An 18704-nucleotide genomic window follows, 5' to 3' on the forward strand; every position below is an offset into this window, starting at 1 on the left:
CCACATTCGATATAAGATTGCATTTGTTTCCTTGTCACTCAGCGTCGTCGTCGACCTCTTCATTAAAATGTGTTGGTCTTGCCAATTGGGCAACCCTAACTACATTAAAATGTGTTGGTCTTGCCAATTGGGTAACCCTAACTACTTTGGTGATAATACTGCATATATTATATAAGAACTATCAGTTGATAAGCTACTCAGTTGAAAAGGGGAGAGTTGTTTTTTTGGGTTTTCAATTTGGAAACATAACTCTTTTATATAAACACATAGATCGATCAAGGAGACTGCATGGAGATGCATCAGTTCGATCAGTATATATGAATGATAAAAGCATGAAAGTCAGTGAGAGTGCATCAAAACACATCAATATGAATCAAATTTCTATTAATTCTACTCTTCAAAAGTGGAAGACGATCATTTTAGCTGATCGACTATACTCTTATCTCCCCGCAAGAGTTTCTTTTCCTTAAAAAACACAAAAATTTAGTATTGAATTGATATCACAGAAAGATCTCGATCTCCTCGCTGGCCATGGATGGTCTCGTGGGTTATAAATATGGTTATGCGTATGGGGCTAATGATATCTTAAAAAGGTGGGCGTTGTGTACTGATAGTATGATTTCGCACATATCCAAATTAAGACTAATTTGATGGAGGGCGGAGAACCAAAGAAGGATTAATTAGTAGATGATGCATGTACATGTACTAGCAGAATTTTATTACAACTGAGAGCCTGAAAAAGGAAAAGTCTATCCGACCTATCTAGCTTTGATTATTACGACCACTTACATGATTGATAAATTGACAAATCCAGGGAGGATCTTTTTTATATCTATACGATCGAAGAACCTTTGATTAAAGATCTCTAATAGTCACCAGTACTTTTAATTTTTCTTTTAAATTTATAAAGAAAAAGTCTCTTCTGATTCTGAACTAAAGTGTATCTTACGCCCCCCCATAAACCTTGATTTGTTTCCCTAATCCATTATTAGCAGGAGAAATGAATATATAAAAGAAAATTATGTCTCAACTGTTCAGACTTCAGAGAACCCTGACCGCTCATTCTTATTTATTTATTTATTTATTTTTTCTTTCATGGACTAGATTAAGTAAAGAGTTTGGCCCAGCAACTATATGGAGTATGGAGACTAGGAAAAACTAGAATATCTCTGTCTCTCATATACACAGTTGGGATGACCTTTAGATCCTCATTGATTCTTTCCAAAAATTAATTAATGGGTGTTGCCTTATTTATATTAATTCACAAGTAAAGCCAAGAAAAGAAGAAGAAAAAAAAAAAGATTTCTCAATTCCTCGTTTCCAAAAGATATTTGAATACATCAAAAGAAAAATTAATTGAAAAAACAAAACCCAAATATAAGAAAGGGCTCAGGCCGGCAGAGTAGTTGATCATCGACTGCTGAGAACAAGAGCAAATTATTAGAAATTGTGTGTTAAAAGAGAATTTAAAAAAACTGTAAATGCAAAAAAGTAAAAAGAAAGGAAAAGAAAAGGAAAGAAAAGGTGGCAAACAAAAGTATTTCTTGGCACCACAAATCTGAAATCCGGCCCACACGTACGTTGTCCCAATAAATTGTAAATGCCCTTTCTTTGAGTGAGTTATACATGTACTTGTTTTCCTCGCTGGTAGGAAATTAAGCATTGTAATTATCCCTACTCTCCCACTGCCTAAGTCAGGTGAACTCCCAAGGCCCAAACCGAGGTTTGGACGGACGTTTAGAATTTAATATTGGACCATCATCTTCATCAACATTAAGAAAGACGACCAAAGCTGCAGGAAGTCACAGGCAATTGGAAAAGAATATTCAAGAGGAGGCGGTGCATGGGCATATATTGTTAGTTAGGTTTGAGTTAAGGCATAAGACGGGGTTGGGTTTTTATTTTTATCAGAGGCGGTGGGGTTGTGGGCATTTGGGGGGGGGGAGATGGAGTGTCAACAGAGAGAGAGAGAGAGAGAGAGAGAGTCACCAAGTGGATGCTAGTGAAGATTGGGTGTCTAGTGTCTACACTGTTTTGGAGTTTGGGGTTGGGAGAGTGGTCCTACATCTACATCTACATCTATGTAATCTTTTTTTTCTTCTTCTCCATAATCTGTACTCGATCCATGCTCTCTCTTTTGGAGAAAGTTACACTTTTATGCACATTAATTGAAGAGAAAAAGGAAACGGGTTGCTATTCCTTTTTCATCATTCATTATTGTGTATAACTGTGCATTCATCTATTCAAACAAAATAAATTATTACTGGAAGGCTAGAGTGTCTCTGGATCATCTGAATAAATGATGGGGGAAGAGAGAGAGAGAGAGAGAGAATTAAAGGGGGTGGTTTCATACTTTCATGTAAGGTGATTATAAATCTATCTCTAATAGGGTACCACCCACCCGTCTTCCACTGCCTTATGACCCCTCCCCCCCAACTCCAAAAAAAAAAAAAAAGAAAAGAAAGAAGAGGATATCTGGTCTCGCTGCCTTTGTTGGGAGTTGTGATGTGAGCCTTGTACGTGATGTTTTTCTTGGCAATTTATCAGGGTTGGTAACACGTCTCGATTCCATTTTCAACAGGTGTGGGTTATGTATTGTCGTGATTCAAAGTCACACACACACACACCAATTAGCTCTCTTCTTTTTGCAGCCTCTCCTCTCCGGCCAGTGTGCGCTAACTAGCTATTATTTTCTGTTAATACCAAGTGGAATTCCACATATGTTAATGCATGCACGACATTGGGAAAAAAGAGGCAACATATATCTAGGGTTGAACGGTATATATATATATATATATATATATATATATATATATATAAGAAGGGTGGTAGATAATTAGGGGAGCTAGAGGGAGATGGCTGGCTGGCTGGCTGATTTAGAAGAGATGGCTAGCTAGCTGGGGGAGCATGGTGGCCGGTTTCTTGGGGGATGGATGCTGCTGTGGCCTGTGGGATATAATCGTTAACATGTCTATCTAGCTGGTCCCAAATTTCTACAAGACGAAGTAGACACATGCATCCCGTGCATTACTTGGCATCCCGTGCACCAGCTTAGAGATGATCAAGTAATACCACAAATTTAAATCTGGACTAATGGTCCCCGCATGCACGACCTTAATTTGGATACTCGCGCGCGCGGGCCTCAAAGCTTGGGGACAGCCCAGCTTCTTCCATCTTGTTACTGATGATCGATCATCAGGATATTTATACTAATCTTCGGCCGTTCATTCATTCCTAAAAGAGTAAAAGGCTAGGAGACAAGCACCAATGTTGAAATGCATAATAAGCAAAATCAGAATAAGCATAAGATAAGTAAGGCAGGATTGGCTACGCTCGATCGTCGTACATCTAAAGGGAGGGGGGGCCGGGGGGGAGAAATGGGAAGGAAAAGGGAGGGGGGGGGGGGGGCGGGGGGGGACCTGGGAGGGAGACCAAGCTAGTGGGTTTGTGTACGTTGTGTTTTCCAAATATTCCTTCCCCTCCAACTGGTCTGGGTCTTCCATTGTAGGGGCTGAGACATGCGTTATGCTTATAAGCTACAAGGTTGGACTTGGACACCAGACACGAGATGAGATAGAGAGTAGTTTTTAGTTTTCTATATACACTTCAAATCTGTATACTTTCTTCCGAAATTTGTGGCATTGTGTCTGTGCCTCCTCTTCTGCGTCTGCGTCTGCGTCTCAGCGTCTGCGTCTGCGTCTGCGTCTGAGCCTGAGGGCGTGTACGTACATGTAGCCATGTAGGTGTGGGAATAATTAGTACGTAATACGCCAATTAATTATAAGACAGGGAAGATCGGATCGGATCGGATCCATATCCTGATATCCACAAGTGAAATAGGCAAAAGCTAGCTAGCTAGCTAGACCAGGCTAGGGAGTGGGGTACAAGGCTTTGCATGAAGAGGGATTATCTCTATCTCTATATACAATGGATACAATAACCAATCCTTAATTTACACATGGGTAATGGAAAATTTCTCTCTCTCTCTCTCTCTCTCTCTTTCTTTGCAGGGGATTAATTAAAGGAAATTAAGGGTTTTGCCTATATCTCTATGCCTTTTCGGCTCACAAAATTATCTTTTTGCTTCTTTCTTTCAAATTAATTTATATTTATGTAATAACATGGACACAAAATATTTTTTAGGTCTCTTAAAGGTTTAGGAAATCAAGTGTGGGGAGGTCATATCCGATCAATTCGCCTCATTATCGTAGTAGAGCCAAAGCGATGCCAATCTGTACTCAAATTAAGCAATTTTGATAAGTTATTTTTTCGATCTCCTTTCTTCAATTCAATATATAAAGTATATGCATGCATACATACATACATACATACATACATACATACATATGAGAATAGATATGGATGGCGGTAGATCAGTCAGCTTTCTGCCTGAGAATGCAACCCTTGATGGCATATGAAGTTTTTTCTGCATAGTTGGAGGTAGGTTGGATCTACTTTTTGTTCCAATCTAACGGTCCACAAATCGAGTCCACCGCCCACTTCTCAACACTAATAAAATAAACCATCCCCAAGGTTCGAGAGATAACGTCAAGAATATTGACTAAGAACCATGGCATGACAGAAGCGGAAATTGTAGAGCACAACCCCTGCTTAACCTCTTGGATCTCTTAAACCTGGTAGTTAGTTTCCTCAAAAAAGATATAAGACTATTAGTTTGGTTGATCTATTATTTTTTATTACGATACTTTAACTAATCGGGTGATTGTTTAATTATATTGATATACTGAATACTTAAAAACATTAAAAAGTTTTTTTGAATAAAAAATAAAAATAATAGCAGTTTTTAAATAATCAAGAATAACATAAAAGTAGTAGGGGCCGGGGGCCGGGGGCCGGGTTGGTTAATTAATAAAATTATTAAAAGACGGTTGGTGTTGAAGACAAGTGGGGCTGTCGTGGTATTGGGACGCGAGTTGCAACTTGTGTTCGAAATTGAAGGGACACTTGCCTAGTTGCCTTGGCCTTGCTTGATCAATATTATTGAAAGTCAAAAATTAAGGCATATTTTTATATGTGCAGTAGTAGTAGACCAGTAGTACTGGTACACACCATAACACACTGTATAATAAAATAAAGTAAGTATTAATGTTAATTTGTCATACATCTTCGTTGGTATTGGTTTCTGGCAACAAAGATGACGTCACCTTAATTTGCTTGGCCCAGCCGCATGACATGACAGGGACTTCCTCGATCATCCCTCACCTCTCACGGTCTCGGTGTCTCACACTCTCAACTCACCCCCTAGCTAAGTAATTAATTATTTATATATATATATATATATATATATATATATTATATAAGCACCCATTCACACGTATGTGTATACTTTTATTTTTTATATATAATATATAATATATACATATATATATATATATATATATATATATATATATATATATATATTTATATTTTTTTTTTTTTTTTTTTTTATATATATATATATATTTATATATATATATATATATATATATATATATATATTTTATATATATATATAGAGCTAGGGCAAGATCTTTTCTTGTGTTGGCACTTGGCAGTTGGCACACTCACGTACCATGTAACTCACTCACCTATTCTACACCTTAATTTTATGCCACGTGTCCAGTTGGTCCGATGAGATTCACCGTTTTCCTATTTGCCTATTTCTTTCCCCTCAAAACAAGCACGAGTGGATGGACAAGGTTAAGAATCCCATACATACGGTGCTAAATAATGGTCCGATGAGATTCACCGTTTTCCTATTTGGCTATTTCTTTCCCCTCAAAACAAGCACGAGTGGATGGACATGAGAGTGTCCTTTTCATGCCATGGGAAGACAGATTTCTCTGTGTTGTAGCACCATCTGTTATAGAATGAATGTCTTAATTACTTTTCTGTTTTCCCATTACAATATATATTGTATACATGCATGCATGCTAAAAGGATAGCTTATAGCAAGCTAGTCGAATTTGAACAAGTCAAAATCATGTCCTAAATATCCATCTGTGAATCCCAAATTAGATCTGCAGAATATTAATGCTGAATCTGTTAATCAAATAAGTAGCTACCAATACCATTTTTCTCTATTCGTTTGTATCAGTAATCACTCAACTAATTATGCTAGCCCACAGAGGCAAACAGCCGACAAAAAGCACCCCCGGCCCCAAGGCCACAGCATCATAGCATAATTTTCATGTTACATAGCAAAAACAGAAAGCACATACGTGTTGACTTAAATTTTATGTTTGATAATGTTATATTTATCATTAGAATGGGAATGGGAAGATGCTTCTTCGAATGCTGATGATAAACGTACATAAGGATACAATAGATAGAATCATATATGATTTGTGGGCTTTTTAGTATCAATTCTTATTTTTTATTTTGCCTATTTTTAGGGGGAAAAAAGAAAGAAGAAGAAAAAGAGAGAATGTAAGAATCCATTCTTTGTCAAAAATGAAAAATTGTTTGATAACTTTTGTCTGAAATTGGTTGTAAAATGAAAAATCAGTTTGCTATATAAATATATATAATATATTCCCATACCTGCACTCCTTAATTTCAAAACTGAATTCACTCAAGACTTTAAACAAACAAATAACTAACATACAGTTAACAGTCTCCCTTTCACTTTCCCTACCATATTTCTTTGCAAATAACTGGAATTGGTAGTTCTTTGATCCAGCTTTATGCTGAGAAAGGCTTTATAAAGGATGCACAACATTTGTTTGATAGAATGCTTGAGAAGGACTGTGTTATGTGGAGTGTGATGCTTAATATGTATGTGTAGTGGTGGATAACTAGCCCGAGTACCCAATGTCAAGATGGCCTATACCCCCCTCCCCCCGAGGAAAGGCATGGAGAACCTCCTCTCTCGGGGGAAAGGCATGGAGAATCTCCCTTGCAGGGAAGGTAGGAAGAACCCCTAGCAAGGTAAGCATGAAAGATCCCTATTGTGATTAACGTGAAGAAGCCGCAATCGGAAAGGACTCGAATTGGGAAGCAAGCACTCCAAATTTGAAGAGCCATGTTCGTAGAAGTCTTCAAAGAAAGACTAAGTCGAAGGGGCCAGTTATAGAAGTAATCGTCCCATAATAAAACATAGGGAAATGACTCTCTGAGTAACGACTCCATTAAAGTCCATCAAGGGAACCGCTAAGGAAAGGGAATATGCTTCCTTAGGATACTCACCCCACTCTTCACTGAGTTAGTTAAATCTATGGAGAAGCCGCTTCAAGGTAATCTCTATATAGACTCAACTCAAGAGACTCGCAAGGGATGAAAAACTATCTACTACTATTGCTTAAGCTCTTAGAACCCTCTTAGAGCCTTCAACTATTGTGCCTAGACTAACTTGAGCATTGGAGGCGGTTCCCCAACTTTCATTAGGTCAGACCACTCTAACTTCCTTTGTGAGTGCAGATCTTATACCTACTTGAGTAATGTTGAAGAAGGCCTTAAGTTGTCGTCCAACCACTCGAGTGGAGTGAAGGAGATCTAGACGCAACAGATTGACACCGTCTGTGATAAACTAACGAAACCAACAACAACTAATCACATAACTCAAAATGTCAATCGATTTACCATTTGAGTAGGAGGAAGGGAGGCCGAGAAATGGCGCAATCAATAAGGCGTGCAAGAGCAGGTCCTCGTTCCTCAAAGTTCGCAAAACCAAGACCAATTGAGAAATCAAGAGGGGGTTCCAAAAAACCTCCCAGGAACCATACCAACTCCATTTGGAGAAGGAGGTTTGAAACAACCATTAGTACTAGCAATAGCAACCGATCTACAAAATGTGCGAAGAGAAGTGCAACAAAAAATATTGAAACTTTAAGGAGTGGTAAGAGGCTTGGTCCACTAAGTCGGTGTACCACAACGACTCCTTCAGAATACTCGAGAGGGAAGGTTACAAGAGGCCATTTGGCGTGTACTTGCAAGGCGATGTTCGGAGAATGAGGTTCAAGAAGGGTAGGACCAACAAAGTAAGTCTAGGTAGCCAAATGAACATGTTGGAGAAATGAACCATGGGGTCCAAATTTAAAAGCAACCACATTGGGGTAATTAGGTTCAAGAGAGAGAATTCAATCAATTGTTTAGGATAAGGCAAATCCAAGATCTTCCAAGAAGACACCATGAAGAAAGGGTTTGAGAACGAGAAGGAGAAAGCCGTGGAGAAAGCCAAGACTTATTTGGGTTGGGAAACCCAAGGGGGTCAGCCAATAGAGCCTAATTTTCAACCCTACCACTTTCTCATTATTCTAATAGTCAGAGCATCGGATCCCCTCAAGAAGGACACCATGATGCAAATGGGCTTGGGAGAAGGTTGGACGAGTTGGAGAAGAAGCTTGACGATTGAGACCAAGATGATGACTATGATGTGGTCTATCAAGAACCCTTTTTCGAAGAAATTATGAGAGTGCTACTCCCACCTAATTTCATTATGCCATCTTTCATTCCTTTTGAGGGTAAGTCAAATCCTCAAGAACACATTAATTACTTCAAGCTTCTTCTTGGTTCGTCCCACCACTTGCTCTATGCCCTCTTCTCCTTCTGAGAACAACACTGTTGTAAAAGGAGAAATCAATAGAGGAGGAGTGAATAGGGAAAGATTTTGTGGAGAGGAACTTGTTTGAGTAAATATGTGTACAGTTAAATGATTCTTAGAGGACATGAATAGTAAATCAATAATTAAGGGAGAAATCTGTGAGCAAAGAAGAAGCCACGAACAACAATTGAGGAGTCTTGAGCAAGAGAAGAAGCCATGAAAATAGAGAAGAAAAGGTAGGGTAGTTTTATAAAAAAGAATGTATATTTCCTATTGTACCCTTGATTTACAGTAAGATTTTAAGTCATTATGGCAAAAATGAATAGGATGTATTTTGACGAATAATTAATAATTGACAAATAAGTCTATTGTAAACAAAAATAGGGTTTAGAATAGATACCAAACACATAAAAAAAATGTCATAAATTGAGAATGAAAGTTGATAAAAAAAATAGTGTGCACATCCTCTACAACTCCTAACCAACCCCCTGCAACCAAAAAGGCCTTTAGTTCTCAACTATTTCTATAAAAGAAGTTTGAAGATTTAATTCCACCACTCTAATTTGAGGTTGGATCTGATCATCTTCAATGTGCAAATTACAAGGCCAGCGATGATCAATTAATCCCATTGAAGCATACATTGTGTGAAATAAATTCGCTTTATTTATATATTTAAGAAAAAAAAGGAGAGAGAAGCCTCAGTTTCACTTCCTTCATCAAAGCCGTTCCGATCAATTTTCATGCCTTAAGTCCATCGACCATCGACCATCGACCATCGAGCTGTTCAATCTTTTATTCTTTATTTTTTGTTAAGAAGCTGTTTAAATTTAAAGCTAAGAAAGAATTCTTAATTAATAAATAGCATAAATGTTCAGTCAGTTACAAGTTGATTAATGATAAATAGTATTCTATTCTATTGGAAGGGATAGATAGAGATAGTCCCACCCCCACCCCCCACCCCCCACCCCCGGCAGGGATATCACACAATGGGATCGAGCGACCAACCAACCAACAAGTTAAGATTTCAGATGTGCCCTGATTGTCTGGTCGATGGTGCATTTGATGGGGTCACTTGGCAATGATTGGACGGATAGGATCATTAATATATATATATATATATATATATATATATCAAAGGTACGTACGTACCTAATAGAAACTGAAAAGAAAAACACCCGGTCCCAATACTCTGTGGGGGCGCCCTCCTATATATTTAATTTATTATTGCCAACTGGCAAACAACAAGATCTTAATCTGTGATGATATTCCATGGGTTGATCGGTCATCCACCCACCTATTATTATCATAATATCATCTCACCCATCATCGCCAATGTATGGTGATGTTCCACACTTGTTGCATCAACAAGCTCTTAATTAAGAGTTAATTAGACCCCGACAGATAGATCCTAGCTAGCTCCTCTCTCTTTGCGGTACTGATACATATATATAGGGAAACCAACGACATGTAATACATATATATATATATATATATATACAAGGTAGGTAGGTAGGTAGATCGGTATGTAGAGAAGCAAGCAGTGTCGACGGACGCTGAGGATAGCATAGCGCGTGCCTGAAACTGAAAGGCCCCTCAAGGCTCAAACACCCGCCCCCTCAGGCCTCAGGCCTCCACACCACACCACACCGCCACTGGGAAAGTTGGGAAAGTTGGGAAAGTTGGGAAAGTTTCCCCGGCCCCCAGAAACAGAAAGAATAAGGGGATTTTGTTAAAAAGGTAATGGTAAAATAATACGAGGGAGGGGAGGGGCACGAGGAGGTACGTATAAGTTATAACCCTAAAGGCTAAAACGTGAAACTCTGGCTGCGAGTGATCATCGCTTGTTAATTTTGTTATTATAATGAAACAGTTCCAATTATTGTTACAATACCCACCAATATCTTATTTACACCAGAGAGAAGAGAGAACCAGAGAACCAGAGATATGGCGAAAGCGAACCCAAGCCCAAGAGTAAATAATATTATTAGGTAGCAGCAAGCAATTAAAGACAATATCGATCGTTTAGAGGTGGGCACGTTTCCTTTGCGTTGTTGCTTTTAGTGTCTCGGAGCTCCTCCATCCAGCAGGCAAGATGCTCTCTCTCTCTCTCTCTCTCTCTCTCTCTCTTATTAATGTATTAATGTATTAATGTATTGGTATACATAGATGGTGTTTCCCTATGTGTGTACGCAAGTGAATGACATAGGCCTACCTAGAATCTCTGGATGGTTTCCCCAATGAGCAAGTGTGAGGCGTCAGGTGGGTGTGCTTCACACCGCTTTTGCCTTTTTTTCTCCCACCACCAGGCACCAGGCACCAGGCACCAGCAGCCACCAGGCACCAACACCCACTGTCTTCCAGGCCAGTTAATTCGTAATCTATTTGCATTTCATTTTTATCTATCATCACATCAACGACACTCTTTTTTAGTAAGTCTTAACAGCCAAATCCACTCCCCCCAAGACACATCATACACGGAAAGTCAAAACTGATCAAACCCTAATTGCTACTGCTTTCTTCTTCTCCTCATCTCACGTCCACGTCAATTTTCTTATTATATTCAAATTATATTTAAACAATTCCAAAAACTATTTTTATAAAATAAAATAACCAGGCAATTGTATCTTCAGGACAATAAGAAACAAATATCTATGGATTTTTTTTGGTAAAAGAAATATCATCGTTTTGGGGTGGTAATTAGGAAGAATTCAGATGATTGGACAGATTAATTAAATCTAATAAACAGCAACAAAACAAATAGAGATAGATACTTGATAGGATGAGCAATGGGTACCTTGGCCCCTTGAAACGCCTGAGCAAACTCCTTTTTTTTGGACCATTTCAATAAAAGGAAGTAAGGTTAGCGATAGTTTTTGATAATCCAATCCAATTCAACGAAGAAAATGATGAAAGACACAAGCTCACATGAGAGCCCTACTGAAAAATTTCATGGGCCCCTACGTATAATTATAGAACCCCTCTCTCTCTCTCTCTCTCTCTCTGGGTTTCTAAATTTTAGTTTTTAGTCTCTAATCTATTAAATTTACATTCAATATACATATTACAGGTATATACAAGGAATAAATAAAAAGAAAAAAAGAAAAATTAATGCCTAACTCCCACTGAGAAGCTTCCTTCCAGCAGGGATCTAGCCAGTCACACACATATTTATACCCTATCTCCCTCCCCCTCCTTTTCTCTCTCTCTCTCTCTCTCTCTCTCTCTCTCTCTCTCTCTTTAAGGTAGTAAGGTCAACAAGAAGAATAACGGGAAGAAGGCACCGACCCTCATTGTAGTGAGAGCCTACCTATCTTTTGGTTCTTCTTTCTGGGCTCTCAGAGATGTTGCAGAACAAACGACCCACTATTTAGAAAACAAAAAGTAATTATTCGCATTTTTATTCTCAAGGGTATGTGAGGGTTTCTTATAATTTCCTTTCTTTTCATTTCTCCTCCTTTCTGATTCCTGAGTCCTGAACTCCTGATAGCATGAATCTAATTCTAATTTCTACCCTGGTTTCCTTTTTATTTTTCTGATTGCAGATCCCTACCTTCGAGCCCACAAGCACGGGATCAGAACATTTGACATTTTTTGAGAGCCGTGTGTAGTAAGGCTTGATACGACGACTACTTAGATGGAGTATGCGGCGCTGGGAAGAGATGGGATCCAACACTACGAAGAAGAAGAAGATCAGGAGGAGGTGATTGGAGATATAGCAAAGAACCCAATGTTCTCGTCTTGCTCCTCTTCTTCATCTTCTCCATCCCCTTCTTCTAATTATTCTCAGTATCACAGAAGCGCCGTCATCCCACAGCAAAACACAAACACGCGGTGGGGATCACAGACTTACGACAGGCAGCTGCAGCAGCAGCAGCATCAGGAGCAGGAGCAGCAGCAACACCAACAACACCAACAACAACATCGGGTGTGGTTGGGAAGGTTTGAGAGAGAGGGTTTGAGATCGAGCGAGATGGAGATGGAGGCAGAGGCAGAGGCAGCCCATGAGGACCAGCGTCACAGTTTCAACCAAGGGCTCGACCTGATGGACTTATCATCTTCCCATCACACTCAGAGCAGCAACTCGGATGCCGATGCTGGCGATGCTGCTGCATCTGCATCTGCATCTGCATCTGCTTCTGCTGCTGGCTGGTTGTGGTGATGGTAGCAGTGGACCCAGTACTGGACCAGGAGGCGTCAGATGCTTCATCGAGAAAGAACACATGTTCGATAAGGTGGTCACGCCCAGCGACGTCGGCAAGCTCAACCGCCTCGTTATACCAAAACAGCACGCCGAGAAGTACTTTCCCCTGGACTCCACCATCAACGAGAAGGGACTTCTCTTGAGCTTCGAAGATCGTAATGGCAAGCCCTGGCGCTTCCGATACTCCTACTGGAACAGCAGCCAGAGCTATGTCATGACCAAAGGCTGGAGCCGTTTCGTAAAGGAGAAGAAGCTCGATGCCGGAGACATCGTCTCCTTCGAGCGTGGTGTGGGGGACTTGGGGAAGGACCATCTCTACATTGACTGGCGGCACCGCCCTGACGCCCACCACTCTTCATTATCGTTATCATCGTCATCGCCATCATCAGCCTCACTGCAACCTTTAGGTCTACCACTCCGCCACCCATTCTCCTTGGGCCCTCCGCCACCCGTCCCACTTCCATGGAGCCGATTCTTCATCTCCAACCCAACCCCAAATCCGACCCTCCCCAATCACATGCATTTCCACCATAATCATCTCAATTACGATCGTACTACTACCCACGATCATCATCATAATCATCCTTATTATCATCATCATCATCAGCAGCAGCAGCAGCAGCAACAGCTGCTTCAACCCCATCCTAACCCATCCAATTACGGTAGTTACAGGTACAGTTACTATGGTAGTACGGCTGATGGTGGTGGTGGTGGTGTTGCTACTAGTAATAGTAGTAGGAGCTACGGGGGTTACAACTACAACGTGGTAAACCCAGGTCCAGGCTCAGGCTCAGGTTCGGTTTTCTACCTCAGATCATCACCGCCAGCAGTCCCACAACACGTAGGAGTTGGGGCTGGGGCTGGAGCTGGAGTAATGCAAGAGAGTGGCCTGGACGCTCCCATGGTTATCGAGTCGGTGCCAGTGGTCCATGGAAGGGCGGCTGCAGCTAAGCATGTTAGGCTGTTTGGTGTGAACCTGGAATATCCAATGCCGGAGGACGACCCTGAAGGCTCAGAGTGTGACATGTTGTCCTCCACCCCAGTACTTCCCATTACAACCACAATAATGCCGCCTTCTCTCTCCCCTCGTCACCACTTTCCTCTTTCTTCTTCTTCTTCTTCTTCTTCTTCTTCTCTCCCTCATCCTCTTGAATTAAGGGTCTATAGTGGCGCCCCACTACCCCCCGCACCGCCTGAGCTTCCAAGGAATTCTAAGGAGTCCCTGTCCTTCAATTTGGACATTTGAGGGGGAGAAAGGGTGAGAAAGTTTCTGAGTATGCCTAAGTGTGTGCAGGTGTGTCTGTGCGTGGGAACAATTTAGACGATTTTGAGGGAGGACATGATCAAAATTTGTTGCAAAACATAAGAGCTAGGCCGACTAAGATTCCAACTCAGGTGGCCGCGCGGACACTGAATTCAAACAAAAGCTGTTGATTTGAATTGGATGAAATGTTGCTGCAATGTTGATGACTATAATCTGTTTCGCAACCAATTAAGAGGTTGTGGGGTTTGTGAGCAAATAGCTGGAGCATTGAGAGGCGCCACCATCTCCAACTGTCTATCTTTTAATTGTGTATAATACATTTATAGATGGATATTATCAACATAGATGCTCTTCATTTGTAGAGCTTGGTTTGCCGAGATGTAGCCATTCCATGGACTTCACTTAACACTACTGTGGGAAACTTCCATCTTCTTAGTTTCCGGATCTCTCTCTCTCTCTCTCTCTCTCTCTCTTTCTCCATCTATTGGCTGACAAACACTTTCTCTTTTCTATGTCCAATGTCCAGTGCTAAATGGGTAGAGGTAATTGGTGGAACTGCATTTTCTTCTTCTCCCACACCCCCAACCCAACTCCACAAAATATTGCTTTACCCTTCTCTCTCTCTCTCTCTCTCTCTCTCTCGCCTTTATTGCCGTGCTAGGTTCTTGTGGTTGCGCAGTTGTTCTCGCTGCTATTGATGCTTCATTGGACAGGATCTCAGGTGTTTCTCAGGAAGTTACAGAAACTTGAAAAGGTAGGATCCATATTCCACTTCTTAAATCCTTTTTATTTCTCCCACCTAACATAGCTCATTAGCTTCTTTTTTTTCTCTTCTATATATCTTCATTTTATAGATTCTCCGTATCTCTGAAAAAAAAAAAAAAAAAAAAAAAAAAAAAAGGTCACCTTCCACCAAACTGAATTGAATGGCATGCAAAGAAAATTCATCATGTGCTGCTAACTGCTTCTCTCTTTAATGGTCAAGTTTCCTATAACAGGACTCAGAATGAAATTGGTCATGATCCTTTTGAAATTAAGGCTTCTATGTGCTAAACTACATGTGTAATAGTGGCATCTATATGTATACCAACATGGTATTCTCTTTATATATTGAATATTCAACCCAAAAACCAAGAAGATGAAGAGATATGTATCTGTTGCTGTTTTAGATTTTCACGTATTTCAAAAGCCATGTGATGATGCATTAATTAAACCTGCTCATTCTGCAGAATGATGTTTAAGAATATAAAATTCTTAGTTCCATGCTTAAGATAACAACATGAATTCATTAACTGTTTTCTTTTTGGTGGTTTCTCTACCTCTAGACTCTAGACTCTAGACTCAAAAGTTTTACATCTGCCGATACAATCAGAAAATTAAATTGAAAAACAAAACTGCCCACATGGTGAATGAATCAGCCGCTACCACTACTCTCAAAACAAGAATTTTGAGCTGCACTTCACAATTCTACTTATCTTCATTGCAACTTCTCTAAAATGCTAGAATATTTTATTAATGTATATACATCTCCCTCTGTGTGTCTGAGTGTTTGTCTTGTGAACTGTATTGTAAGGACAAAACTGAAGAAGCAGACGAGTAATTATTACCTTCTTAATCAATAAAGTTCCCTTTAGTGAGGCTCTATATGGAACATGTACAACTAGCTAGCTAACACCAGACAGTCCATCTGCATTTGTAACTATTACTTCAGGAAGTTATGTTCATCAAACCTGATACTTGATTCTAATCTTAATAGTCGAAAACCTTAATTTTGTTGTGTTTGATCCACAAATGTGTACATTATGAGAGTGTTGACTCATTCACCATATTCATGTCTTCGCATGATGGCTTGATTAGGTTTTTCATCTCTTTAGTTTTAACTACTTGCACAACAAAATTACAGATACTTGTGTCTCACATTGTCTTACCCCAAAAGCACTATGGAGTGCTCCACACGCGCGCTGATGGAACAATTGTAAATTTTGCACTTTTATCTTTTTCTCTGTGTGAGCATGTGTCTTTCAAATGTGACGACAATTTGCTAGGATGTTCTACTGTTCTGAGATTGAAAGTCTCCAGCTGAGCATTATGGTTCTATGTACTTTGCTTGTTGATAGGATCTGTAGTTGTACTTCATTTTCTGTCTGTAAGACTTATTGCCGCGCGCGTAAACCATTACCATTCTGGAATTACATTAATTGTCATATATTTTTTTCTTTATCAATATAATCTGCAATCTTTATTTCTCTTTGTCTGTGCTGGAGCTTCTCAAACCTTTGAAGTACTGCTGTAGTCTACCTCATGTTATACCATTGATGTTCTCTAGGAAATGTGAAATGGGAGGAGGGAGGGGTTTGGTGTAGGTTAATAACCTAAACAAAATGGGCTCGTTTCTGATTCTTGCTGCTTTTTTCCTTTCTTTTTTTCATTAGTTGCACCATCCAGTTTATGAAGATAATAGCGAAGCTAATTCTTAGACCAGTGATGACAATCTGGGTTTTCTTCATTCACCCATAATTCAATAGTTATATATAGGCTTTGCATAAAGGATCCTTGAGGGTTTGAATCCGAAAAATCATGTATTAGTTGGACAATGTAGGATTCTATATAGCTGTATTTTTTTTCCTTTTCTTTTCTTCTTTAATTTCTTATATATATTGTTATTGACTGAGAAGTAGGGGAAAGGAAAGATTGCATTAATCAACCTCAGTGATTCAATGGCAACGAGTGGGAGGGCGCCATCCCTCAACCGATAAAAGTTGCTCAAGTTATTTCTGGCTCAGAACATTAATTATTATTTTTTTACTTTTCAACTGCATTTATAGAGATATTCATACATGATCAATGGACTTTAAAAATTAACCAAGCATGTTGTTTGTAATCATTATAGGCTCCTTATTGATTGTTAGAACAAGAAGCCTTTATTTATTTAGGTGGATGCTATGACGTGAGGATCTTTAGGATCTTCATCTGCATTATCCACCATACTACATTGTTAGTGTAAATAATGCACACACAAACCTCCATACTACATTGTTAGTGTAAATAATGCACACACAAACCTCCAATCAGAAGAGCATAAGAGAGAAAGAAATATGTGATATTGGTTGCAGGAATGCACCATTGTAATTAGCTTTAATCTGAGTTGAATGACGATTGAAATTTTCAATGTGAAGCAAGTCTTTGATGAGAGGTTTGGAAGCTCTAAATAATCTTATATGGAGAAAAGTAGTATTTCCTTCCCACCCTCTTCCCTGTAACTACAATCAAAACATATTGCTGAAGAACAACGGCACCAGGATAGAATAGAAAGAATTGGACACTCTGCTATTATGAAATGGTTTGTAATTATATGTAATCCTACTTTGAAAATGTATGCAGTGTTTAAAATCCAAAGAAGGGTGTTGTTTGATCATGCGAATGGAAGAAAAAAATTGCATTTTGTTCAAGACATAGTAAGTTCTCATTGATTCAAAGGCAGCAATCATGGTACTGCCAAAATCTTAATAAACGCTGTACGTGTCCCTGTATAATCTGATCTATACTATGTTTTAAATTATTTATTTTTGGGTTTCATTTCTGTGGGAGGGGATTGTCTTTTTATATCCTTGTTAATTTTCTTGCTAGTTGGATCATATGATAATCTGTGTGTGCTTTTTTCTTCCCCGCGGGGGGAACATAAATCTGAAAGCATAACATGATAATTTGGTCCAAATTAACTATTAATTCCTTATGGTCATGAATTTATATAATTTTCCCTTGCTTCATTTCTAGCTGTTGCCAGAATGAATTCTAGGAATTCATGTTCTAGCTTTGAACATCAGTACTTGTACTGAAATCCTCATATTTCACAGGAGGCAACGGACTTAAGTGATGCCAGCATTTTTGTAAGTGAAAACTGAATCTAGGTAGATGCAATATCTCAAGTGATATATTAGGTGCCAAAAATAATATATGGTTCAATTCCTCTTGAAGGGATCAAAGACAATAATCCTATCTATATTGGTTTGTTGGGGGGAAATAAGAGCCACATGTAATTAGATCCTCTTGGGATAATACCATGGGTTTGGAACCTAAGAGCTATCTGCTTTTCTTTTTTGGTGAAATCTAGCTATCTATCTATCTATCTATCTTGTTTTCATGTATTTTTGCAGCCTTGACCTTGTCTGAGATTAAACCCATGCAGTACTAGTAGCAAGTTATTAATTAATGAATCACCTGCCAAGGGAAAACTATACCTAGCTAGCCTTGATCCTATGTGCATATGCATATATAGGAATATCAAGCTAGCATGCATGCATGGTCCCTAGCTAGCTCTCTCCTTCCCAGCCTCAGGCACAAACTTTGCCTCCTTCCTCACCCTCTCTACCTTACATGGCTCATTCCCATTTGAATTCAATCCCAAGAAGGGGAAACAATTTTAATTGTAAATTATGTAAGACCTCTAGTAACATAAATTTAACTCTTGTTCTTTTTTTTTTTTTTGTCTAATTATAGATTGATTTTTCTTTTTCTTTTTTTTTTTTGTCATTTTTTTATGAATAATCTTATATTCCCCATAAACTCTTCCCTTACATAATGTCCCCTTTTGCCTTCACGAGAATGGATAAAATCCTCAAACAACAAGCATTAGTTTGTACAAGAATGATAATAATAATAGAACCTCTTGTTTTTTTTTTTTTTTTTTTTGGGTT

The 18704-nt window shown here is 39.1% G+C and overlaps 1 protein-coding gene across 1 annotated transcript; it reads left to right on the plus strand.

Annotated features, from left to right (window-relative positions):
* The first annotated feature begins 11790 nt into the window (after positions 1 to 11790).
* On the plus strand, positions 11791 to 14173 carry NGA1 (AP2/B3-like transcriptional factor family protein). The gene is made up of 2 exons (XM_089159127.1): positions 11791 to 11954; positions 12088 to 14173. Exon 2 carries the CDS (start codon positions 12631 to 12633, stop codon positions 13990 to 13992), a length of 1362 nt encoding a protein of 453 aa, XP_089015253.1. The 5' UTR covers positions 11791 to 11954; positions 12088 to 12630; the 3' UTR covers positions 13993 to 14173.
* The last annotated feature ends 4531 nt before the right edge of the window (positions 14174 to 18704 follow it).

Source organism: Hakea prostrata, chromosome 6, assembly GCF_041222555.1.
Source record: "Hakea prostrata isolate BN-2017 chromosome 6, UWA_Hpros_2, whole genome shotgun sequence".
Lineage (NCBI taxonomy): Eukaryota > Viridiplantae > Streptophyta > Magnoliopsida > Proteales > Proteaceae > Hakea > Hakea prostrata.